The sequence below is a fragment of the Watersipora subatra genome, chromosome 9 (assembly GCF_963576615.1).
Source record: "Watersipora subatra chromosome 9, tzWatSuba1.1, whole genome shotgun sequence".
Taxonomy (NCBI): Eukaryota; Metazoa; Bryozoa; class Gymnolaemata; order Cheilostomatida; family Watersiporidae; genus Watersipora; species Watersipora subatra.
In genome coordinates this window covers 8,393,942-8,421,746 of record NC_088716.1, presented here as the reverse complement: position 1 = coordinate 8,421,746, position 27,805 = coordinate 8,393,942, and the positions used below count along the sequence as shown (strand labels likewise).

At 36.3% G+C, this 27,805-nt stretch overlaps 2 protein-coding genes across 2 annotated transcripts in view; one reads left to right on the top strand and one right to left on the bottom strand.

Moving 5' to 3' along the window:
- Positions 1-3,851, top strand: part of LOC137403575 (ATP-binding cassette sub-family F member 3-like) — a 51,457-nt gene extending 47,606 nt beyond the window's left edge. The window contains exons 14-16 of the mRNA XM_068089537.1: positions 460-640; positions 1,969-2,189; positions 3,234-3,851. Coding sequence (XP_067945638.1) covers positions 460-640; positions 1,969-2,189; positions 3,234-3,380 — 549 coding nt within the window. The 3' untranslated portion in view covers positions 3,381-3,851. The remainder of the gene's footprint in view (positions 1-459; positions 641-1,968; positions 2,190-3,233) is intronic.
- A 16,091-nt stretch (positions 3,852-19,942) lies between these two features.
- LOC137404470 (uncharacterized) lies at positions 19,943-21,570 on the bottom strand. The gene is made up of 2 exons (XM_068090681.1): positions 21,439-21,570; positions 19,943-20,910 (listed from the first exon to the last, which is right to left on the bottom strand). Exons 1-2 carry the CDS (start codon positions 21,536-21,538, stop codon positions 20,186-20,188), a joined length of 825 nt encoding a protein of 274 aa, XP_067946782.1. The 5' UTR covers positions 21,539-21,570; the 3' UTR covers positions 19,943-20,185.
- Positions 21,571-27,805: the final 6,235 nt, after the last annotated feature.

The window sequence follows — 27,805 nt, the reverse complement described above, 5'->3', positions numbered from 1 at the left end:
GGTTATATAGGAAAAATTGATTTGAGCTCGGTCCCAGGAGCTTGTATGTTGAGGTATGATTGTTCTGCCTTACTCGTATCATTCATGACCTTCAAGAAATGATAAGAGGGGAGCTCTAAGAATTCAACTGATAAAGGATTTGAAAGTTGTTATGTACTACCTTACTCATATCATTTGTCACCTTCGAGGTCAATGTTATAAGTTTCCTATAGTTATGGCTGTAATGTTCAAAATTTATTGTGTTGGTTCAAAGCATTCATCTTCCCTGTGTAGTCTGTTCTTTTATTGATACCAGACCAATATTTCTACTCAATACGTTCTCTGACACCGTCGCTCTTGGTTACAACAAATCTTACATCTTATGCATCTTTGCTGCAATGATTATGTGTTGTTGACATTCGAGTCAGCCGATGTTTTGGGCAAGCTGTAAACTTTGAGAGATTGACTGAATCTGTGCAGGTTGGAGAGAATGGGGCAGGAAAGACAACTCTACTGAAGATATTGAGAGGAGAGTTGGTCCCTACCAAAGGAATTCGACACGCGCATAGAAATCTAGCCATTGGCTACTTCACACAGCACCATGTTGATCAGATGTCAATGGACCTGGCTGCTGTAGAGCTCATAGCACAGAAAATACCAGGTAGCAGCGCTCATGAGCATTCACCTTCCTTTTTTACTCTGTTACTCTCTTATTTGAGATTAATTTTAAAAGTTACATCCTTGTTTGTATTGGACACCTTGTAATTGTCACACCCTGTCACAGTTCACAATGGTTAAACGGAGCAGAAAGGTTAAACAAAGCCAAGCATTGTGGTTGGTACTATACACAAACTACAGGGTCTCCTCACTTGATGACAGGGTTACACTCTGAAGATCCCATCGTTGAGCAATGCCGTTGTTGACATTGTTGACCCCTCAAGCCTCCTTGCATTGCTATTTACGCTGTACTGTATATCCTCTCCTTTTCTCTTTCTATGGCAGGTATTAGCGTAACACTCAGTCACATATGTGCATAAAAATAATGTCATGGCTACCGTACACGTGTAATATCTATACTTTCATAATTATTTCAATGGTTTTAAGAAATATATATTTCTTTATTTGCATTTTTAATAAATGAGCATTGTGCATATTTTAAAAACAAATCATGATATTTTAGTGTGCCAGCCCAGTTAAGTTGCGATATTTCTAGAGTGCCATCCCAGTTAAGTTGCTATATTCTAGTGTGCCAGCCCAGTTGAGTTGCGATATTCTAGAGTGCCAGCCCAGTTGAGTTGCGATATTTCTAGAGTGCCATCCCAGTTGAGTTGCTCAAATCATTGAAAACATGCAAAAAATCATTAAAAAGCTTCCAAATATAATATATTGGAGTTGTGAATCACTTTTATTCTCAACAGAATGTAGCACATTCAGTCAGATGGTTGAACACCTTTATTTCAGTTGCAAGGTAGATATATGGTCTAAAAAAGCTTTGCAGCCAATATACTCAGCAACAAAATATAAATCAGGGAGGGGCAAGGCCAAGTGGAAGTTGTATCTCTCATATCACTGATCATTATTATGTGGGTCAGAACATGTACCTTAGTCTATCACATTGCAAGTCAGTTAATAGGCTTTTACAGTACAAGTAAACTTAGCACATAGGCTGATTGTATGTATTCATACTCGAGGAAGCACCTGTAACTGCTCTTCATCACTGTTTACAAAGTGGAAGTACCTGTAACTGCTCTTCATCACTGTTTACAAAGTGGAAGTACCTGTAACTGCTCTTCATCACTGTTTACAAAGTCTTAGGTGCTGCTGGCTTATCACTTTTTTTAACATTGCGTCGACTTTTAAAAATGAAATGGAAAGATTTTAATAAGAATGCTTTGAAGTTTAAGTAGCAGTCTGGTTTGACAGGGTGTAGCGTAGTCAATCATATACACAGCTGAGTCTTATGAACATTTTGAGTGTTACTACTTGCAGGCCAGAAGATTGAACAGTACCGGAACATTCTTGGAAGGTTTGGCTGCTCTGCTGATTTAGCCGTTCGGCCTCTCATGTCCTTGAGCGGAGGTCAGAAAAGCCGTGTTGCTTTTGCTGCCATGTGCGTTACCAACCCTAACTTCCTCATACTCGATGAGCCGACCAATCACCTGGATGTTGAGACAGTGGAAGCGCTTGGTCGAGCACTTAATCAATTCAAGGTCAGTTTTAACTTTTCAATTATGTCGTGTTTGTGGTTTAACACTTTAAAACCTGGGCTTGAAATATTTTGCGGAGTTGTGTTCCCACCTGTTCATAGGCTTGAGTAAACTTTTTATCCTTCTGGTTTACATGGATTATGAAATTTTGGTCATTCCAAAGTTTCAAGTCAATTGGACTTAGTTCTTGAGATAAAAGACGGACAGCACTTCCAACTGATCGAGATATGAAAGATGGCACTTACAGAACATTAGTTTCTGTATTGACACACTGATTGGCATTTTGATAAGAAAATATTCAAATGAGATAAAGTTAGAAAGCTTTATCTAGACTAGCTTTAAGCTAGACACTCTATCAGACACGCTCACTTACCTGCAGTCATTGTTCCCTCCGCCATATCTAAAACATCACTTGTGAAAACAATGTAAAAAAATACAATTCACTCTATTTGATTCATTTGATTCTGTTTGTTCATTAAGTTTTGCAAGCTTAGAGTATCAATATGGTATTCAGTTAAATTAGGAGTTGTGCTACCCTAAGTTCTTCCACAGTCAATGAACAGTTGTAATACAGTCAGGGGATCAGTGGACCCGCTTGTATGTACAAGAGTAGGATTCAGAGTGTTAATACTGCATACAATCTAACAGCATTAAACACTGGATGCAGGGATGACAGATGTGCACCTCCTCTCAGACTATCATGCACCTCCTCTCAGACTATCATGCACCTCCTCTCAGACTATCATGCACCAACCACATTTCTACTCTGCTGGATAATTACTATCCAATAAAATTCCATCCTGATAAATACTTGTGGATTTACTGAGCAGAATTTGTTTTCTCCAAGCATGTTAAAGTTATGGAAATGCTGTCCAGTCACCTAATTTACTTAACCATACTAGCTAATAACTAGGACTGGGCTACCCTAGCATTGCTTGAACAACTCTATGTAGACAAGTTGTCTTCTCTTAGCTCCTTACTGCAGTAGACCGTTACTCTTCCCGCTGTGTCATTGATATATTCATAGTATGCCATTGGTTTATGCAGGGAGGTGTTATATTAGTCTCTCACGATGAGCGACTCATCCGAGTGGTCTGCAGTGAATTGTGGGTAGCATCAAATCAAACGGTGAGAGCGATGCAAGGTGGCATAGATGAATACAGGAAGCTGGTCGAAAAGGAGCTGCAGCTATAGTAAACCTTTAATTCTTTAGCTTAGTCTCCTTAATCTACTTCCTGTAGCCTATGTTCTCTAGTCTGCATCTTGCTGTGGGTCCAAGAGACTAAATAGGCCAAGTATCTGCCTGTTTACAGAGGTCGTAGCAGCTCTCGGACTAAGTCTTAGTTAGTCCTACATATTCACAATGAATTGTTTGGTTAGATGTTTTCTAAAATAACAGTTTAAGACTTGGCATGTGATAACAAGTGCCATTCTATACACATATAGACATGTTTTTCAATGAGTCATTATGCATGGTGACACTGACAGACAGGTGCAGTAACCATTCTAACACAGTCAGATTTCTATATAGTTGGAGTCATTGCTTACTTAGAAATCTAGACTTGGATATTTATTGTACATGCTAGGCAATTCTATTTTGATGTTTCACTGTTATTGTGATTCCTTGCTGTCACAAGAAGCAATAATATATCATATTTTAGCGTATTTTGAAGTCGCATTGTGTTTCTTTCATCTCCCTATGGCCTAAGAGGCCGAACCAGAGAGTGCATGAGGAATGTGTTATGCATGTGATACTAAAAGTAGCAAACACTCTAGGATGAGCAGTTAAACCCACCAAGGTCTCTCTTACCACTAGTATGTTGTTACTATTCAAATGTGAAGTGGTGGATCGCATATCTGTAACAGTAGTGGATAGAATGTTCTGGCACTCTGTGGGAGACAAGTGGCTAATACCAAGGTGGCTCACACCATGGTGGCTCATACCATGGCAACTCATTGAAAAATCAGAAATATTGGTTTTTGGCTTTCAATAGATGCAATGCCGCAGGTGCCAAATACTAATCACATTCATCATTGTTACAACAGGTATGGGCCGCTATAGCTAGCAGATTCCTGGTCTGGCCATTAATGGGAACAATGGTGAGTTGGTTTTAGGCCCCTATTAGATTTTTAGCAAGTGATGTGGATGAAAGACATATTATTTTATTGTAAATGTTAGGTATTGAGGGTGGTGTACCATAGCTTGTTTTCTAACGTGATAACATACCGCCAATGCCTAGTTTTTTTGCTGGAATGTAACATCAATATGTTCATTATTTCACTTCAGTCTCTCAATTGTGATTACGAATGACAATAATGTGCTATCATCTGCCATCAGCTGCCTTATAAACTAAAGACTACCACTTTCCTTTTCATATATCAGGTGACATGGCAGCGGCAGACCAGATGGTTTGGGTGATCCTTGATTATTTCAGAATATTTACCTGCATTTTACACTTAGCAGTGCCCCTTAAAGATGTAGTTGCGTCAAATTTAAGTTGATCTTAAAAGAAAGCATTTTTTTTCTCTATCAGTTGATACGTTGTTTGTTGTGTTACGCGATCGCATTGCCAAGATATTTGAAGATTAAAACCGAAAAAATCTGATCGCCGTAAAAACGCTCAGGCCACAAAAATGTGCCCAGACTTGCCCAAAATGATGTCATGCGTTAGGCAACCTGTCTCCATCTCTCGTATTCACATCGGCTATTTGCGATAAAAGTCTAGTCTTACGCGGCTCTATTGGCATATATCTTATTTTGTATTTGCTCATGTTGGCTAGAATAAAATTTTAAATCCTGCTACAGATGCATTATTATGAATGTTTCACAGGCCTCAAATAACGAAAATTGAAAATTTGTTCTACTCACTTTCTCCAAATGTTGTGTAAACATTTGGGTACCGACTACCAATTCTACCGGTCTGCGGTAATTCTGTCAAGTCACTATGTAGAACGCGGTCTTTGTATCAGCAGCTACCCATTATACTAACGATATACCGCCTCTTATAAGCCCCGCCCACATTATGCCTGTCGCCTATCTTTGGGGCAGGGCTGTATATCATTGCCTACACCGTCTACATACTAGTTTCTTACTAGTAGTATTCTTACCGAATACTACCGAAGTGAAATAAGCAAGCCATGTCTTTGAAAAGAATATAGACAGGGATAGAGTGTTAAGGATGAGAAGTCTGCTGCAAACTGGATTTGAACTCACCTTCTCCAGTTCTGCGGACATCCATATACCATATCCAATTCACTACAATATTCTGGAAATCATGTTTTGCATTATCTTCAACAATATTATTTTATTATATAATTTTTACAAGCAAAATTATTTTCATCTCGGCATAAAACTTTTATTAAAAATATTCATCAAGTCGTGGCCACTCAGATAGTATTAGCTGATACAATAAGACAAATTCATCTACTGCAACAAACTCAAACAAAACATCATGGCTTATGCAGCACGCATTCAAGTCTCTCTTTCCACTTTATGGCAGTTTCCACACTGACAAAGCTTCTTCGGCTGGTGGGATGACATAAACATTCTGTAATCAGTAAAAAAATGCAATAAATATATGTCATTCATAGATATGTCATTCTAAAGCGCATCTATTGACAGCTTCCAAATTAGGAGTTAAATAGATTGCGAGTGTAAGTTTAAAAACGAATAAACATTTAATAAAGGCACCAGCAAGCCAAGCTAACGATTCGAAGTTTTGGTTCTGGAAATTAAAGATTTGCAATGATCAATCGATTTTACCCACTTCCTACGAGTGAAAATAATTGGTAATCATGACTCTAATTTACCAAAGAAAATTCGAAAAAAATATTAAAGCTAGGTAAAACGGCAGATAAGCTATGAAACGATGATTGGAGATAGCAAAGAATTATCATTTTATTAATTAGTAAATGTATTTATGACTATAAAAATATTATATTTACTCAAGTATAGAAGACTCTAAGTTAATTTACCTCCATTCTGTCTTCCTCTGCAGCGAAACGCTGCTGACGCCTGTCAACAGCCATAGGCTGTCTACTCCAATATTTTACTAAAAGTTGCTCAAATAACTCTGAGTCGCAGTCGCTATACAAAACTATGTATAACTTAGTAATTGTTGAAACGCGTTGAATCAGTAACGTTGAGAATTCTCTAAGGATGAGATTCTTCGAGATCACAGACAACGCGTTTTACGAGTGATAACATTTATTACGGCCTATATAAAGATTTCGCGCTCATGATTGGCTAACGAAGCGACCTCATATTTATCGCTCGTGGTTTCGTTTCAGATACCTTGCTTGTGACGTCACGAAATAGGCACCCGCTGGAACGTGAGCTTTTTAAAAGAGGGCCTCATCCAAACGCATATATCTCTGGACAGGGTTGGTCTACAAAGACAAAAATGGCATCAAATTGTAGCTGATGTTTTAGCCTTTTATGGGTCTTAATTTCATTAAATTGACTTTTTTGACGCAACTACATCTTTAATGCTGCCTATAATTGAGTAGAAGTGCGTGTAACAGTAAAACAAATTCTTCAGGAGGAGGAGGGTTTGGGGCAGGTACAGTTGAAGCCTTTTCAGAAAAGGCTTAGTTTTTATCATACCTAACATAAATATTAAAAGGACCTTCAAGGCCTGTGAGCACTATCCCTCAAATCAACATTTGGCTGTGCAATGGACTGCAATGATTAGCTGTTTTCACGTCATCACCAACGATAAGGTGTACACAATATTGCGGGTCCTGTTGTTGTCTTTTAATTATCTGATTCCATTTGTTGTCTTTTAATTATCAGATTATACAATTCATCAGAGCGTAGCTATATTCCATGCTTGTGAATATCGCTGTGTTTCCATGATGCGCATGATTTGCAAATCTGAGCCAATCCGCAAGTTCTCCGCGTCATGGAAACGGTATAAATCCACAAGCTAAGTGAGTTTTGCGATCCGCAAAATCATGGAATCCAACATGCTCGTGATTCATTGAAACGGCACTTGCGAATCATGCGCATTGAAATATCCATTCTAAACATTTTCATGCTTTGATCATTTTTTATTTCGATTTGAGCAGTCTCAATGCCCCAGTGATCCAAACAATTGCTGCTAAGCTTAGCGCTGCAAGACTGACAAGACTGCGTAGCTATTTACAGAGTTAGGCTAATACTTGACCTATGGGGTCAAGTGGTAGGGCTAAATGCTGAGCATGCATTCACTATGTTTCCATGACTCACATAATTCGCATGATTTGAATAATTTGAATGATTCGCAAGTTGAGTTACTTTGCAATGAACGTTTCAATGAACACCTGCTGATGTGGATTTAAGACAGCGCTTGACCCCATAGGTCAAGTAGTAGCCTAATTAATGACTATAAATAGCTACGCAGTCTTGTCACGCTAAGCTTCGCAGCAATCATTGGAGACTGGCAAATCGAAATAAAAACGACTGAAGCGTAAAAATGTTTATAATGTAATAGCCATCGATATTTCAATGCGTATTATTCACAAGTGCCATTTCCATGATGCGCAAGCACGGTGGATTCGATAGTTTTGCGGGTTGCAAAACTCACTTAGCTTGCGGATTCATGCCGTCTCCATGACGCGGATAGCTTGCGGACTGGCTCAAATTTGCGAATTATGTGCATCATGGAAACAGTGAATGTGCAGGTGTTCATTGAAACGCTCGATTGCAAAGTAACGGAACTTGTGCACAGACCCAAATGCGTATCCTGCGAGTCATGGAAACATAGTGTATGAATTGACACCGATTTTTACAACTGTTGAAATTGGATTCGATGCGGTCAACAAACAGTCAATCAGGATGCTAACAGTTGCGATCATCGGAGTCAAAATTCAACACGTTGAAAGTCCATCCCATCGTCGTTAGCAACGATTATGTTGGCCGCTCGTCGCAAAATAACGTCATAGCAGCCCATCGTTGCGGTCAATCGCACAGCTGATCGTAGATTTTAGCGATAGTTTGCACAGGCCTTTAAGGAGCTTCTGGATTTGATATGCGTACCACAAAGTATTCTAAAAACATTTGCCTATGACACCATCCAAATACTGCATTGTTTACAAAAACAATTATTTAATCATTAATATTTTAATAGCCTTTTAACGTTAAATCTATATATATATTTAATATTTTAATATTAAATCACTACTGCCAGTTTTCTGTTTTGCACACATACGAAATGTAATAATATTATAGTCTACCTCTTGTACCAGGCAAGTGTTTATATTGTCAATTGCATCGTATGCAGTGTCAGTTTAGCGGCAACTGTTCATAAACTCGGACACATATTTCATTACCATGGTGAACATTTTCATTAAAATTCTAGATTTTTCATGAGAGGAAAGAATTTCAATATAGCCACCAATTTATTAGTATCAAATATTCCTGCACTGAATTGCTAATATTGTAATCACATTAAGCGAGGGTAATCCGCTCGCTCCAAAATAATATCTACATGACGACTATTCGGATAGCACGTGTACCTATGAAGTAGAATGACAAACGGAAGTGAAGGCAATCACCGTGGAGACCGTAGCAACAAACACTTGACTAACTTATTATGTATGCAGCACATCAAAAGTTTCCAATTAAAAAATGCAAGAACAAAAGCTCAAGTAACTTTCACTACACATCGCACACTATTTACCGATATTCATAGACTTACCGGCATTATCAATGTTTGTTGTTTTGACGTAGATAAAGATACCTACACTGATGCAGACGAGAGTTGTAGCAAGTTTTTTTAATCATGATAATGTATGATATCAATATTAATATTATTTGTTGCTATTCAATATCGAGTTTATCACCTGTTATCATAAATTGTTACAGTTTTCTTTGCTATTTATGAGTGACAATTCATACTGTCATTAGAATAATTAAATAATTCTCTCGTTAATCTACCAATCACTGACTACGCTTGATCATTAATTTCTGTGTCAGTTGCTATTATCTTCTGTCACGTTATGCATTCCTTTTACCTACACCATGTAAACATTGTACTAAGAGTAGCGGTCAACACATTTTCAAACCATGACAACCCATGAGATAGTGTATGGAGTAAAAAACTCCCATAATTTCACTTACATTATTTCCTGACAGCTTCAGGAGCTGATTAAGGCTACATGCAACACCGAATAATAGCATGAATGTTTTCTAGCTTATGGCTGTGGTTTCATTCGCTGCGAGTTGTACCAAGTTTTTTCAGCATAGCCTGTGTTCGGTATGTCCACACATGCTTCATGCACTTTTTGTGTGCTCGTTTATAAAAATGCATTTGAGTTGATATGATATCTAGATGGTATCAACTTCAATTTAGGAATGTGTATGCATTCACCTTTGGGGATGGACTGCACAACTTAGAATCCCCTATAGCAAAACAGTAAGTAGTGTTTTACTCTAAAGGAACTTACACTAATCACCAGTATCCCATCTGTTTGTAGTTGGCCAATAACAGACAGCGATACAATTTTACTAATTGCAGAGTTTTTATTTATTAGATTTATTGACTGTCCGTTTAATTTGTCCCACTAATAACATTCTTTTAATGAAATGATAGTTTGGCCAAGAACAAATTTGTTAATAAAATGGTCTGTTATATAATCCATCTACTGGTTGACCGCAAAATTGGTAGACAAATACCGTACTTTTGGGACTACAAGCCGCACCCCTATATAAGCCGCATCTGCTTTATTTTCAAAAGAATGATAATAAAACAATACATAGGCCGCGCCTTTGTATAGGCCGCATAACATTGCTTTTTAACGCAGCCGCAACTTTCCTATTTAAAACGGAACAGTGCCTAATGGCACAGTTTCGTATTAATCGACACTTTTTAACCTAGCGCCTAACGGAACAGTACCGTTAGGCATTGTTTTGTATTTTCTTTCACCGCTAAAGGCACACTAACCGGATATTCTGGTTAATGCGCCCTAGCAATGAAAGAATAAGCCACAGATTAGCCGCACCCTTATATAAGCCGCATGGCTCAAATCATCAGAAAAAAGTAGCGGCTAATAGTCTGAAAAGTACAGTAGTTAATTACAACTTCATATAACTAGGAGAATTACACGCCAAAATGTTTCAAGAGATTTAACTGCCTAAGTTGCATTTAGTACTGAGCTTGTGTAACCCGCCGTTTAAAGATTAACTATCAGAAAGTATCAGTATCTTTTTATCGTTTACGAATGTCTTTGATGTCTGAGGTGTTCCGACTTCCATAATGTTTCAAGATTAAAAACGACAAAACCTGACCGCGATTAAAATGCTCAGAATAAAACACGTGAAAATGATGTCACTAGTTGCCATCATTGCTATAGTTGATATCGGCTATTGTGTTCAAGTGGCAGCATTACGAGTTTTAATTTTTTAGGCACCTTTGCAACTATAGGCGTCATAATTGCCCTTAAATTCGATCTAAGTGTTTTCTAGTGATCAAGTTTTGTTGATTTTACTCTTGAAACATGCTGGTAGTCAGGCCTGTATTCCCTGGTGGAAGTTTGGGGCTGCAAATGTTAGGTGACTTGGTATGAACACCTGGGAGTCTGGGTGCGGTGTGAACCCCCTAACGAGGTTTGGGGCAGCGCTCCGAAGCTCTGGACCTTTTAAGCATCAACAGTCCTCAAAGTATGCATAAATGCAATCAATTGTAAGCATCAAAGTCTACATAAACATATTGTTTATGGTTCATGGTAAGCAAAACATTTTTCTTTATTTAAGGAACGATATAAAACTCAGGACACTACAGATTTCTGTGAGAGACATTGAAAGAACGAGCTATTACTTCTTTATTGCAATAGCTCTTGTTCTGTCAATGTGTCCATGGCAGAAATCTTTCACAGCTGATTCTGTATCTATTTCAACATCTTTATATATATGTATAATATTAGAAGATTATTTAGATGAGCCTGCCCATAGTGCTACTCATCGATGTTTTGATTCGCTTCAAAACAAAGTTTAATATATAAGGAAAATGCAAGTTTGGAGTCTTCTTTACAGCCCCACTATAAGCAATAAAGTTCAGTTTCCAAGTCTTAACCAAGTCTCACAAGATCACTCATTTGGCGAGATCACCACGGAGACAGTATAGAATGCTAGTAAATTAGTTGTTGGAAATTCCAAGTGAATGAGCTTAGACCTCAATTCTTAGTACTTAGCCACCAAAAATCACTAAAAATTTGGGATGGCTCAGCTGCCCAGTCACCCCAGGAATATGGGCCTGCTGGCAGTCAGTTCAATTCAAACATCAAAACGATTGCACATGGTAGAAAAGTATTGATAAGGAAGATTTTTTAGGCTATAAGGTCATCTTTAATGAGACCTAGTATATGAACTTGGAAAGAGCTGATGAGAGAACTTTTAAACTCTGGTTTTTTGTCTTAAGAAGACCGAAGAAAGTTACGCTCGCAATTCATATAGGGATTGACAGTTTACAAAAACACAAAAAACAAATCAAAAATTTTGAACAAGCTCGTCCATATTTACCAAGCGGCTGCAACATGCTTAGTCATAAACTATAGCTGCCTTTGTCAGTTCAGTAATTTCAATGTACATAGTACCACGCTATCGTAGTACAATTTTTACATTCACAAATGTTTGTTTACCATAGCCTGGCTTGCCTTCTCATTACTTTGTTAGCAAATCAATATTAGATATACAGCATATCACGCAGGTACACTGATCGTCGTACCTTTGTGTCACTGCAGGTTCTTTGATACACAACTAGTATAGTTGAGCTCAGGTGTAGCTCAGTATTGTAGACTGGCACAAGAGTAAATCGGCTCACGTTTCTTGTATCTGCTCTACAAACTCCACAGTTACTGACAACATCGTAGAAAGGTGAGTTTTATGCTGGTATTGGTCGCTAGGCAACTGGGTAGCAGTAGCGTCACTGACTACTGGCTGCATCCATAGAAAGAACAGAGATCAACCACAATCAGAGATCTGCTTTGCACGTTAAAACTCGATTGTTGGAGCCATGATTCCCATTATAATAACTTTACTGGTTTAATTAGTATTGTAGCCCTAAAGCCAATTTTTAGCAAATACTGATGGTAATTTGGCGATGTTAAAACAAATACAGTTTAAAATTACATGGCGATCTATAAGTATGAAACTAAATTATGTAAAAAAGTTGAAATAACAACTTGACCAATAATTAAAAACTTTCGTTTGCCTTAACAACTAAAGAGCACCTTTTGTTCACACAAGGCAAACTGCAAGAGGTGGACTAGATGGTTTGGGTGCTTCAAGAATGTACCAAAATATTTGGTAGCGTTGTAGTGTCTATGTACAGAGCATCTCTATTATTTGGGTCTTATAAGACAGACAAGGTACATGAGCTATCAACCTGTAAGATTTATGCTGCAATTTAGCCTAATCCAGAAGGTAGGGTCTGGTTTCTGAACATTACACATTTATTACAATAGAGATTAGTATAGGAGGGTGAATGCAGTCAACCACATTGATAAAAAGATACCGTCATTATAGAGTCCGTTCCCATTATATGCAGCATTCGTTTGAGATTCACCAGAGTATAACAGGATCATAAGTTTTAGGCATGTGTTGTGCCAGTCACCAACATAACTACCTTCTCATTGGCCAGTGACCAACATCACTACCTTCTTATTGGCCAATGACCAACATCACTACCTTCTCATTGGTCAGTGACCAACATAACTACCTTCCCATTGGCCAATGAGAATAGCTATGGGAATTGCATTGGCTTAAGCTGCTGTCTTCGGTAGTTGCTGGGTTTACATCCCTGGAGCATGATGGACTGTCTGACCTTGTTGATACCGATTGGTCTATCTAAGAGTTGCTCCCTAAAGCTAAAATTATCGGTAATACTACTTCACAGAGCTGTAAAGCAATAAAAATTATTAGTTCCAGCGCTATCAAAGCCAATCTCTACGACACACAGATGGCCATGTTTGAGAGTTGATATAGAGTCGGTATCTTTTATAGCCGTCCTTTTGTCATCTTTGATTGCTGTAATTCCGGTATTGTGAGCAGACGTTTCTCTATACTCTGTGATTGGGATTTTTTTGTTTTTATCCACTACTTAATCTTGCCCTTTGTATCGTATATGTACAGAGGAGTCGCCTCTCTGCTGTGGATATTCGTGACATAAAACTTTACTGTATTCATTCTGTCCTTCACCTCTTATTACCTCATGTCAAAATTGCTAGAAACATAGCTAAAGCACAGTCTCACTCTGTTTACCAGAGCTTAAGTAAAGAAAACAGCAGATGGAAATTTTATATTCTTTATTTTTTTTATCGTATAACTCAATTTTTTCCAAGTTTAAATTCATGTAGGTCTTTCTCGCTATCGTAATTGAATATCTTGATGATGCCTTCATGGAAATGCCATTCCTGGTGGTTCACCCAGTGTTCAATAGAATTTCTGCAGCCCGTGGTTTCCGTACACGGAAAACGGCTGACGTGCAGGGATAGACACGGGTGCCTGCTGTTGAGCAAGGTGCAGATAGCAAGAGACATGACACATTTGTCTTGACTTCTGACTTGGCACTTTTACACAACATTGTTGAAGGTTAACTGTAGATTTTTGTTGTCCTAAATTTTGTGATATTTTGGTCATGATCATCTGTTGGTGAGGTAGTGAATGCATTTAGTATGAGACGAGTCTGAAACGATAATAACACTGAGTTTGTGAATACGTGTACAACAACAAATTTTTATTATTTACCCCACTAAGCAACAATATTGTTCTAAAATTATGTCGTGTGTATTCCTTTAGTGTACGGGTAGTTAATTAAAAGGTCTCTTAAATAAATAACCTGCAGTGCAAACAAACAGATATTGTATCGCCATGGATTTAAGTACTCATGAATACATTTACTAACTGATAAAATTATAACTTTTTGCTATCAGCAATCATCGTTTTATAACTTTTTTATCGTTTCTCTCTAGCTATAATATTTGCTTCAAATTTTCTTTGGTAGTTTTAGCTGATAAATTAGATTCATGATTAGAATTTATGTTCACTTCTCACTTGTAGAAAGTGAGGAAAATCGATTGATCAATGCTCATCTTTAGCTCCCAGAAACAATGCTTTGAATCGTTGGCTTGGCACACTTATGTTGTTGTTAAAAATTTATTCATCCCACGACCAAACACGAGCAAAGCGATTGTTTGGGAGATTTATGATAAATGCATATGTGTACACAGCTCACAAAAATTATCCATCAACGGCCGTCGCAAACCCTTGTACCAAAATCTCATCAACAAATATAACCATTTTTTAATGGAGTCGTTTAAGTATAATAACGATACAAAACACATATAAACCTATTCAAATATGTTACCAAGTCTTTATTATTTGTAGAAAATTTCCTAAACCTTTCCCATCTGATTGGATTATACATAAATAGTCAGATTAATTCGGCCTGAAATCGTTATTAAAACTTGCCAAGCCTTATTTTTATCAAAATTAAGACCGGCACACGAAACGCCGAGTCACAGAGAATAGAACCATTAAGTCGTGCGCATTTCACGAAAAACCCGTGCACATTTCACCAGTCTATAGCATTTTCGAATTGCCTAAGGTTTCTGTAATTAACGTAAAAATACTGAAAAGTGATCGTTTCTTTTTTGTCGATTTCAAAATAACTGACATTTTGGACACTTTTGAGTACTTTGGTATTCTAACTGATGTCCAAAGCAGTGAAAGTAAAGGAAAAGACGATGATATTTTTTTTAACGATTCTTATGAAGTTATTACAATATTTAATTATATAAGAATAATTATTCGATTTTATAAGATTTAATTATAAGAATAAGCATTCGAATTTACAAGATCGAAGTATATAGTGATCGATGTTGGGCAATATGTTACTGTTATTATTTTTTCTAAATAGTTTTGTTAAATAGATTTTCGAAAAATCTATATAAATATCACAACTTCTTGATATAGATAGCTATGATGTTTTGAAATGTAAACAAAATTGTGCATTGGTTTTCTATTACTGTATTACTATATTAATAATATTGGTTATTCTAATAATATCAGTGCATTTTACTTTTAATGTTGCATTTCTCCTATTGCAGGGGGAGAGATATACACATATAATCTTTTCCTTTCATTATTGCTATTTGTTGTATATAATAACAACCACACCCAGTAAATTACAGCTACCATTGCAGTTATCCTATTGCACTGCAGTGCTGTTTGACTGCTAATATTGCATTTTTCAACCACCAGTACCCTTTCTTTTTTCCAATATCACTTTGGTCGTGAGCTGTATGACAGGGGAATTTCTAGTTTTTAATATAATAAATATTCACCATTCTCAAGATGGTCAACCTGCCCAACAATTGACTCCAAATGTTGGTTTTCAACTGGGTTTATTTGTTATTTTTGTATGTTGTGTCGTACCGGACTGGGAGTGCTTTTATTAAATTTATGAACAATTCAGTGTCCAATTTGAAGATGGTTCAATCGTAACAAAATGGCAAAATGTTGTTGCTGTACATTAGTGAAAATTTATATGAAAAAAATTATCAGCCATAGAACTGCATTCTGGGAAAAACCAACCAATCGGAACGCATCTCGCTCGCGATAAAGTTTTGATAGAGAATATCTAGTGTTATCGCTCTGTATGAAATCGCTAATCGAGTTCTAGCACAGATTAGCGCCACGCAGAGGGATATCGCTCTAAATATCGCCTACTGTGTTTGCACCTTTAAGCCGCTGGCAACTGTCACAAACTGTAATAATTAAAAACTGCGCTGCTGTCTAACCGTAACAAGTCTGTGCATAGATTTGATTTAGTCTATAGTAAGATGGAAACTTTCATGTATTATTACTGATCAATATAACATAATTGCATTTACGGAGTTTAACAAGTTAACAACTTTCTGATCAGCAAATCGTGGTCAGCTACCAACTCAACGCAGTCGTACCTCGACTTACAAGCTTATTGCATTCTGGGACTGAGCTCGTATGTCAATTTACTCGCAAGTTGGAGCAATTTATTTATATATAGTGTATCAGGATGCATTGTGTGGTGGTTCAATTGATGTAATAGCCTCACCAGACTTCACATTTTTACCTGTATTACTGAATATAGTTTAATTTCATTGGCCAATATGACAGTCAGCTATTTTTATAACCATACATGGTATAAAAAATTGTCATAATTTGTCACGTGACAATCATATAAACTGAAAAAAGCCCAAAGGACAGAAGTCAGCTAGCCTCCTAGCAGGCAAAATATAAGCCTAAATATCAGATCAATTATAGCTCAACTTTACATTTTAGTCTATTCAATAATCTACATGTAGTTATCATAAACAATACTAGATGATCTTATTACTTCACTCTATATTTAATCTATTACTGGCTATCAAAATAGCTGGAAAACACCAGGATTTGTAAGTTTTAATACATTTTAGTTTTGATTAATTACATGGAATTTTTACATTGTTTTATTGAATGCATTGTGCAAGGAAGGCTATGTAAAATTACATTATGTTGTATGTATCATGTAATCATGTATTGTATTGCTTATTATGCAATCATGTACTGTGTTTTTCTTATTCATATGCTGCATTGCTTGTTATGTAATCCAAGTCATTCAAAATCAATGTTCTATCCATCATTTTTTTTGACGTCATCAAGTCGTTTGCACATGCGCTCGTTCACGAAAAAGCCGCCATTTTGGTAGAAAACGATCGATTTTCTTTGATTTATTAGTACTTTTAAGGGTTGTTTTGATACTATAATAAAAAACTGCAAACAAAAACATCGTTTTCAAGTTATCATTGCAAAAGCTTCGTGTTTCTAACGATAAAATTGTCTATAAAGATGGCCGACAACGATAAAATGACGTCACGAAAAAACGAAGGATTGTCAGTATTTTAGAATTCAGTTCAAGTTGTACATTTCATTCATGTACTTTTATTTGTGTACCTTTACAGGGTACAAGTTTAAGCTGATAGTAAACTCAACTAATATTAAACTCGCTTGTTGCCAAAACCAGTTCGAATATGATCCGGTAACATATAGAACAATTAAATATACATGTGTATTGATTGGTTTCCATATTCGGAAAAACATAAACAAAAACACTTAAACAAGATGTTGTAACAGAAAAAAAACATGTTGGTAATTGTCTTTAACTTACCACATGCTTTCAAAAAGCAACAAATAAAAAATAATGCAAGGTGTGATTAATTAGAATGTAAAATTATATACATACAATAGCAGCTAACGCTAGCATTTGCCTAGGAAGGAGACGAAAGTCTTTGAATCAACAATTGACTTTGATGAATTTGGATTCTAATGTACAGACTTGAAAGCAAACTTTTATTTTAAACTTAATGTAATTAAAATTTCTTTGGCGTTCAAAGTTTTAAATTTCTCTCGGCTTGGCTAATTTTTTCTTTGCTCTCTCAGTTATCCGGTCATTTTTAGAGAAACTTATCTAATGACGTTTGCCTTTTTCGTCCTTTCAACATGTTGCGGAAAGGAAAACGCAAGTATCGTCTCTAAAGGCTAATGCACAACCACAAGCCACCTTTGTGCGAATGTCTATTTTTTATAGTCTTGGTAAATAGAACTGGCCTTTTTACATACAGTGTACATTCGATTAAGTTACGTTGTCACCGGCCAATTGTTTGTCTTTAATCTAAAGCATGAGCAGTCTCTCCATCTCGTCGTGAAGATCGCTACGCGGTTTGGAAACTATGGTTTGTCCTTTTGCAAGCTTAATGCCCTTAATGTTATCTTTTATGCTCTTAATGTTATCCTTCTGTTTGTTAATTGTGCATATTGTGGATGAGTTTCTGTCATATTGGCGAGCCAGCTCTATGACATGTACACCTTTCTCATATTTTTCAATAATTTCACGTTTAACATCAATTGCTATCATTCGTTTTTTCTTTGCATTATCCTTCGTTGTACCGGTTGGCTTTCGGTCTGCCCACAGTACTTTTAAATCACTTAATTCTATCTGCATTGATAAATGCGCACAAAAAACATTTTGCAAAACTATAATCTGAGCAGTTGAAAATACAGAGTGATGTTTTTCTCATCAGACACCTCTGACATACTTGGCCACTGATTCGCATGCTCGTACCTCAAAAGTGGCTCGTATGTTAATGCTGAAACATGCTTAAAAGCTGGCTTGCATCTCAAGTTTCTCTTATGTTGGGACGCTCCATAAGTTGAAGTATGACTGTATTTGAATGTTATAGAATTAACCTGCTAACAGTCTGAACCCGTAAACAAAATGAGTCTGTTCACTCTCTCACACTCTCTCTCTCACTCTCTTTCTCACACCCTCTCATTCTCTTTTTCACTCACTCTCCCTCACTCTCTCTTTCTCTCTCTCTCCCTCTCTCTCTCTCTCCCTCCCTCTCACTCTCTCTTTCTCTCACTCACTCCCTCACTCTCTCTCACTCACTCTCTCACTCTTTCTCACCCTTTCTCACTCACTCCCTCTCACTCACTCCCTCTCACTCACCCAGCACTTCAATCACAATCATATGCAGATTAAAGAGATAAATTGTTTCACATCTGCTTTCACAAAATTGCTTTTATTGATATTTAAAACTTTTGCATGCCTGACTGATCTTTCACTTTGTGGCCAAAACTAACTACTTGAGCTAGGGATTTTTCCTGTTTGTTGCTTTTATAACATACATGTAGGGGTGTACGTGAGACATATAGTGTTGTTCAATTAAATCAAGGGGAGCAGTTACTGATATTGATGCAGTTTAATGAGGGGAATCCCCTCCCTAGACATGAATAACTAGCAAAAGCCCGGCTTGCTATGCCATATTTCATCATGAAATTACATGTAGCCTTCTTTATCTTTATCAGTTATCACCTTATCTTTAGGAATAGACCGAGTTCTAGAATTTTAGCATATTCCTTTTTATCGATAAATATTTAAAGACTTCGTCTTGCCACTAAATTTGTTGACATTTGTTCATATCGTAGCTATATGTGAGAGATTTATTGGAGGTATAACAATGGTGCATGATGAGGAACTCTTATGAAACTGATTCCCAGCTTGCTGTTTGGTAATAATCAACCTGGTGTGTGATTGCTAACTTTGATTCTAGTAAATGCTGGTGGCTGATGCAAGCGTATATAATGTGAGGTCTATCCCCCAAGTATTTGGAGTCTGTTACACAGTATAGCCTAACTAAGCTATGCTTATTAATTACACATTGTTTCGTCGATTGCACTAGTATCGATACTCACTTACAATCGAGGTAAAAATTAGATGATACAATATGAATCACCAAAATCAAAGCAACAGATTTGATGTCATATTGCACAGTCCATTTTTAGTTTCTTTACCCATAATCCTATAATCAGCTTTTCCTACTTCTTGAAATCATTCATAGTATTTATAATAGTTATTGCTTAATAACACATTGTAGACATTAAAAATAGCATTCTTATATTATGTAAGCAACTGTTTGACGACTCTACACTTATCTTTGTCATAATAAACAATGGTATGTGTTGGTCAGTTCAAATTCATGTCACTATTAGTTATAAACTTTGGTTGTTTCAACTAAGATCAATGCACTTTGGAAACTTCGGTTTTTATATGACTGCGGTTTATTTTTGTTGTTAACATGGCTTGTCTAAAGTCCGATTGAAGTTTTGGAGGTTTTTCTAATTTGGAGTCTGACAGTTGGCGCACTTCTTAGGATTTCTCCAAGAATGACACCATGCTCAGACACAGAGCGAGTAAAATGGTAAACAATTGTATATTAACAAAGCTCGTAGAGAGAAATATAGAAGATACACTAGAAGTAATTTAAAAACCAAAAGCCATTGGGCCCGCAAAGATAACATTTAGTACCCCTTGCATTTTTTGTAGAAATGAAAACACGCTCAAAAGAAAGTAGGCGAACAAGGACAATCAGTAAGCCATTACACACAATCAATTTTTACTCAATTAAAAGCAAAAAATATTTGGCCTATGATTTGAACCTGCTCAGCCAAGAAAAATGGTGGTCAGCGCTAACATGATAAAACCTCCAAAGACTCCCTGGGCAGCGGCCCCACTGGTAGAAGTACACGTCTCTTGGTTGTTTAAAACTTGGTCTAGAAACTTCTGGTCTTCTTCCAGCCCATTTACACTCTTAAATAACCTGGCAGCCTTCTTTGGAAGTACCCTGATGCTTATCTCACAGTGGTGATTTGAAGACATTAAGCCTTGTAGACATATTTCGCCAAAACAACATTGCATCGTCCTGCCATCGCTTGCATACTCTCCCATCCCAATGGATGGTATAGCCAAATCTTTTCCCTTCCCAGCTAAATTCTTCAACCAGTTTATGTCACCATTGGAGTTCTTAACGAAGCCTATGCCGAGCTTGTTGGATTTCTGTTCAAGTATTATAGATTTATGAGGCACTCTCCAGTAAACTACAACTTTAGACGAAGAGTTGGGAAGGTTCCATCCTATTAAACCTTCAGTTTGCCCCAAATCCGGGCCACTGGTAGCAGCTGCTTGTTTCTCACCACCCTCCACATCGAAGTGTATTTCGTCCATGCTGCCAGATGCCACATGGTATTGCGCGTCCACAAGATTTGTGTCATTGAAGTAGTTTTCAATTGTAATCTGAGCACTTCCTTTGTTTTTATCTGCTAACTTTGCAAACTCAGCCACTGCTGACAGAAACTCATTACCGACGGAGAGAAGCTCTGTAAGAACACCTAAAACACAAACTAGCAACTTAGTGCCTATTCCGTGACTTTCCATGCAGCAATTTTCATTTGAAAACATGTCCATATGAAAGGGGGGGGGGGTGCAAGCAAACACATTAACTTTTTATTATATTAAAAGTAAAGCTTATGTTTATTTTACAAGCTGTTAAAGGGTCAAAAATTTATTCTGTTCACATCTTTCACATTTTTAAATCGATAATATATGTTGTGGGAGATCACTGCGTTCTATTTCTGATATAACGCAGGGATTAGAGATGTATCATTTCATTATATTTATATATCACGATGATATATATCACAATGACATATACATAACGATTGCACAAAAATATATCATGCAATCCGTTGCTATCGGGTTGGTATTGTTGGCACTAAATCTCACGAGACATAATATAATACTTGATGTGACTTACACTGGACATGATATAATGCTTGATGTGACTTACACTGGACAATATCTACTATCATTGTTAAGTAACACAATCCATGCTTGTAATCTACGTGGTAATACAATACCGAGAAAGTCAGCGAAGGTAGCGACACTGCTGGTTCCATTAGTTGTATGCAGTCCTATCCATAACAGAAGAGCTATGCTCAGAGTAGACTTTCCTATCATTCTGTGTCAGATGTACCCCTCCTGCAGTTGCGTGGTTTGTGAGTCCGTAAGGCTTAGCTATTTGAATACATGCTGTAATTTAGCCAGTACTGTAAAACCCAGATATAATGCCCCATTTTAGTAATGGAGGCTTTCTCTTAATGTGGCAATACTAATAAAGAGCTTGCCAGGGTGTATTGACCAAAGAGCAATTGTTTGACTTCAGACCGGAAATAGATATCTAACCACAAGCCTGACATCTTTCTTCATATACTTTCTGATAAATATTGATATGTCAAGTTATACGGTATGTTAATATAATGAAGTAAATTATTGCTTAATTTAATACCTGCTTCAAGATACCACAGTTTTGATGTGAGTCTTAGAAAGGATTGATTTGCTATTTGGAGATTTGAACATATTGCTTAACAATAAATAACTGTATATGATATAATAGTAAAACAGTGTATATAGTCTCTACCTACATATCAACAGCTAACTGTATATGGTATAATAGTAAAACAGTGTATATACATGTACTCTCTACCTACATATCAACAGCTAACTGTATATGATATAATAGTAAAACAGTGTATATAGACTCTACCTACATATCAACAGCTAACTGTATATGATATAATAGTAAAACAGTGTATATACATGTACTCTCTACCTACATATCAACAACTAAATTATTCTTCAAAATGGTTCTTCAAACTCCTCTAGTTATAATTGTTTTTATGCATTTATTAGCGTTATCGAGTCCAGTGCCTTAGCTGCATCTTGCAGTATGAGGGTTCCCTCTGTCAGTAGTCAGCAAGCCGTTTTCTACTTATTACTAGACACTAATCGGCCAGTAATGTATGCTAATCAAATGAACAGGCTAAGGCGCTAAGCCCTTACTGTTCAATAGCCTTGGTTACATTGTTTCTGTTATAATTGTAATGGTTTTCATAGCTTATTTAAGAGAAACGGGATTTTGTATTCCTTACTCCATTGTAGCACCTGATAGGGTACACGCTGAGTATAGCAAATATGTTTTACTCATTGGCAACACATAATATGGTACATGCGGAGTATATTGAAGCTTTACCCATATGCAGCGCCTGATACGGCTCACACAGAGTATGCCAACTCTTTATCTATAGGCAGCGTGTAATTGGGCCACACATGGGGTATTTGGATTTCAAATACATACTCAACAGAGTTTTTGGGACATTATGGTAGTTTTTGATTGGTGTAAATGGTTACGGAGTTGGTTCAAGTCTATAGACATCGCATAAGTACAATAGACCTATTACCTATACCTATAATAGTTAATAGGTCTATGATAAGCACCTGCTTTTTAACACATCATTAAGAGCCATTTTCTGAGCTCTTTATATAGGGTCTTCTATGTTAAAAGGGTAATATGAGCCAAAAATTGCTAATAAGTATATGCTAAAATATTCAAATCATTTCTATTCAATTCATTCATTTATCATCAATACAGCAGAGACTCCACTTACAAAATACTTTACAGTTTGCAATTTAAGTTTGCAAATTTTGACCCGTCTCTCCATACAAATACTGCTTCGATGTACGAAAAATGTTTCTCGATAGGAAATACTGAAGATTCTGTTGTATTTTAACCTGTTTGTCTCGTTTGTTTAAAAAGGAAATCAGAAATAAAAACAGGAAAACAAAAAAAGAAAGATGTTTACACTTTACTATATGTGCTCATTTCGAATTTACACCTTATGTGTTGGAACTTAGTGTCTTTTTTTCCCACATTTACATATTCCCCCAACTATCAACCATTAGCTGGCTTCTCCAGATGTTGTATAATTTGGAATTATCATACATCACATACAGGGTAGGACAACTTTAGTTCCTAGACAATAATGCTTTTTTCTTTATGATGACAACAGTTTTTTCAGTTCCTTTTTATGTAAACAATCTTATTCACTTACATTCTTAAAATAGTTATTGTGAGAATAAATACCAAGACAACGATACAACACCCTCCTCTTTCAACTGTTCCTCTCCCCTTTTGTGCAGTTTTTGTTTAACCTCATCTAGATGGTCAACATAGGCAGATTGGACTAAGTCTTGGTTAATCCAACATCTTCAAAATGAATTGTTCCGTTAGATGTTTTCTAGAATAGCAGTTATAAACTTGGCAGGTGAGAACAGATGCCCTTCTATACACATATAAACATATTTCTCAACAAGTCATTATTCAGGGTGACACTGGCAGATAGGTGCGGAGACCATTCTAACACAGTCAGATTTTTATATAGTGTAGTTGGATTTATTGCTTCAAGACTGGGTATCAAGACTCGGTATTAATTGAAAATTGTATTTATCTAACCAATTCTACTGTGATGGTTCTCTGTTATTGGGATTCCTTGCTGTCACAAAAAGCAATAATATATCACATTCTAGTGTATTTTATAAAGTCTTTCTCTGGCCTAAGAGGCCAAACCAGAGAGTGCAGGAGGAATGTGTTATGCATATGATACTAAAAGTAGCAAGCTCTCTAGGATGAGCAGTTAAACCCACCAAGGTCTCTCTTACCACTAGTATGTTGTTACTAATCAAATGTAAAGTGGTGGATTGCATATCTGTGCTGTAGTGGATAGAATGTTCTGGCACTCTGTGGGAGACGGGTGACTCATACCATGATGACTCATACCATGATGACTCATACCATGGCAACTCATTGAAAAATCAGAAATATTGATTTTTGGATTTCTGTAGACGCAATGCCGCCAGGTGCCAAATGCTAAGCATTGTCATCATTGTTAGCTAGCAGATTCCTGGACAGGTAAAAAGTGAAAATGTTGACTTGGTTTTGGATCACCATTAATTTTTTAGCAAGTGGTGATAGAGATGATGGGATGATAGATATATAATTTTGTTGCAAATGTTAAACGTTGAGGGTGATATTCTTTAGCTTGGTTTCCAACATGATAACTTACCGCCAATACTGCAACTACTGTTAATACTGTCAGTACTGACACTACTCTCAGTACTGTCAGTACTGACAGTACTGTAAACACTTATCAATAAGGTATTGACGAAGGTATTTTCAAAACATGCCTATGTGGATGACATCAACCTATATGAAAAGAATGAAAGGGACATTGATTTGCTGATGCACCTTAAAAGGACATCAGAATGACCTTTGACATTGAAAGATTTAGAAGCTTAATGCTCAAGACAAACCACACTGTGCATACAAAGCCTAGAAATGAAAAATACTGGATCTGAACTCGCCACACTCAAATTGCAAGTCTACTAACGCAGGTAACCACAAGGCTGTGCCATTTTTATTATTACCATCACTCTTACCATATCCTTTTTGCAATTGAATGTGGTAAATGTTCACTTTTTATTATTAATCAATATTACCTTTTGCGATTGACTTTTGAAATCTTTTTAAACCCAATTTTTTACACTACATGTACTGACTTTTTTAACTGGTAAAATTCAAATGAGCTTTTACAGTCAAATTTCTGGTTTTGGTAAATCTGTAAAAGTTAAATACTTTTCAAGTGGACAAGTGTATTATCTGGAGTAGGCATTGCCTCTACATTCTCCCTCCATTCGGTCAAACGAAGTATCAGACAAAGAAAGTCAAATATGTATCTCATTTTTATGTTTGTACCAGTATTGAGAGGTACCGGCATCATCCAACAAAACTTTGAATACCCCAAGCTTTTGCTGTAACAGTCACTTTTTTATGCACGCTTCTATGTACTCATTGTTTATTTTCTCTTTTAATTCATTTGAACTCCACAAAAACACTTTTCTCATGATATGAAACTTAAATATTAGAATGGTAAATATTTTATACGTTAAATACAAATAAGTTTTCTGTGCAAAGACTTTTTTATTACCCGAGCAATGCAGTATATATATAATATATATACATATATATAATATATATACATATATATATAATAAATATACATATATATACATATACATAATATATATACACATATATTATATATATATATATATATATATATATATATATATATATATATATATATATAACTAACTAGAGAGTTGGAACAGGTTAATGTTACGTATCTTTCTTCCAGATTGATGTTTTACTCTGGGGTGACCCCAGAGTAAAACATCAATCTGGAAGGAAGATGAGCAACATTAACCTATTCCAACACTCTAGTTAGTTATAACACTCCGCACTTTTTAGAGCGTAGAGTGCTGTTAGCAGTAGGCTTGACCACTTATCTATTATATATATATATATATTTATATACACATATATGTTATACATATTATATATATTGATTACATAGCTTGGGTATACATATAATTAATAAATGTATATTATAATATATAGTATAATATATGTTAATATATCTATGTATAATAGCAAACAATAATATATATATTATTGTTTGTTTATTGTATGTACGCATGTTTCTGTCACTAGTGGCAATGCCTTGATCATTTCACGTCCTTGAAACAATCTGTCAGGACTACTTACGCAGCTTTTGTTGGTTCTAGCTCAAAGGATAAATGTAGAGTCATGAAACAGTTGCTAACATAAAACAAGAGTACGATTTGTAGTGTCTACAACGTGTTACTTAGCGTTAGCTATGATAAATACTATGAAGTACTTCAGTGATAAGAAAAGCTGATTATAGGATTATGGGTAAAGAAGAAACTAAATATGCAAGGCCCAATATGACAACGAGTAAGAGTGAATGAAGAGGGATTTATGAAATTAAAGAAGGGTCTGTTGCTATGGTTTGGTGATTCTACTTATATGGTTCGATTCTCACGTCTTGCCTTAAAGTCTCTCGAATGAAAGTCACATATATGTACACACACATATATACATACACTTCCATGCGGTTGCATGAAACACATTGATAGACACTTTTAATTAGGCATTTTTTTCTCTTATGCATATTATTATTTTACTTCTTGAAAGTTTTTTTGTTGTTGTATGAAGCTTTTTAGTTAGCATAAAAAATATACATAATAGAGTATGTAAAAGAATTTCTTCCTCTCCTAGAGGAAGAAATTCTTTTAAGAAAAAAAATTTCTTCCTCTCCCCTGCTAATCTAAATAGATGGTTGTGTTTACTCAAACTTGGATTTTCTACCAGACACCTAGGAGCTTGATCACACATCTCTATCCCTATGTTTCCATAAAGTGCATCATGCCAATTTGGAGTTGTGCTCAAAATCCGTTAATTCCGATTTAAGTGTTTTTACAGACATTTGCCGGATGATGCGAATTAACTCGGGCGCCTTGTTGAAAAAGGTAAAGAATTGTACGATATAAGTTAATAGTTAGCGACGCAGTTATCGACGCGCATGTCAACTACACAAACACATGAAATTCGATTGTGAAAGGATGACGGAAGTATTGAAATTGTTTAAAATTGAATAGCTGGTGCGGTATTCTAATGCGCATCTTTTGCAAATGCTGTTTCCATTATTCGCAAGCATGATGGCTTCAAAAAAGTTTTGCTATGCACAAAACTCGCTTAGCTTATGGATTTATATCGTTTCCATGATGCGATTAACTTGTGGATTGGCTCAAATTTGCGAACCATGCGCATCATGGAAACACAGTGAAGATCATAGCCATTACCAATAACGCGCATTTCTGCAATTCACTTGTGCTAATTGTTGCAGGACTGTAGGAGAGCCACATTTGATGTGCATGTGTTATTGCACCTAATGCTTCAATGACTACTGCTTAAAACTTAAAATGATACTCAGTTAAAAAATATTTGTCCCATTTTAAGTTTTTTGATAATAAATAGAAAGTTGTTAATACTTATAAAATATTTATGTAATAGAAGAGGGTCACGACATAAGGGTCCCGCCTGTGACAGAATACTCTTAACTAAAATAAAGGCGCTGAACTGAGTAATATTTTTAGCAAAATGCGTGGACTTTGCAAACATCTTCTCATCAGATTAACTTCTAACAACGTACATGCAACTCTCTTTCTCTGTTGACCCGCATACAGAGATATCTACCTGTAATCCATTACATGTCATCTAAATGGCAAAGTCCTTGACCTTGCATCAAGTGCAACTTGGTAATGATTCTAAGTAGGCCTACATGTATTTGACAGAGTCATTGATGAACACTCATCGTTTTACTCCTAAGTTGTATTTTGCTATACATAGTCATACTCATTGATTTATAGCTGCCATTGCTATTATAACACCCAGGGCTTGTTTATTTCTATGTAAAGTTCAGTGATAAGTTGTATTCAAAGGGAATTTCTACGTCATTACTTTGTAAG

Bases quoted from the DNA above. Each gene is read 5' to 3' on its own strand.
- LOC137404470 (XM_068090681.1), bottom strand. From the start codon at position 21,538: ATGATAGGAAAGTCTACTCTGAGCATAGCTCTTCTGTTATGGATAGGA. The intron at 20,911-21,438 runs GTATTGTATTAC...TTTGTGTTTTAG, and splicing joins TACCTTCGCTGACTTTCTCG to GTGTTCTTACAGAGCTTCTC.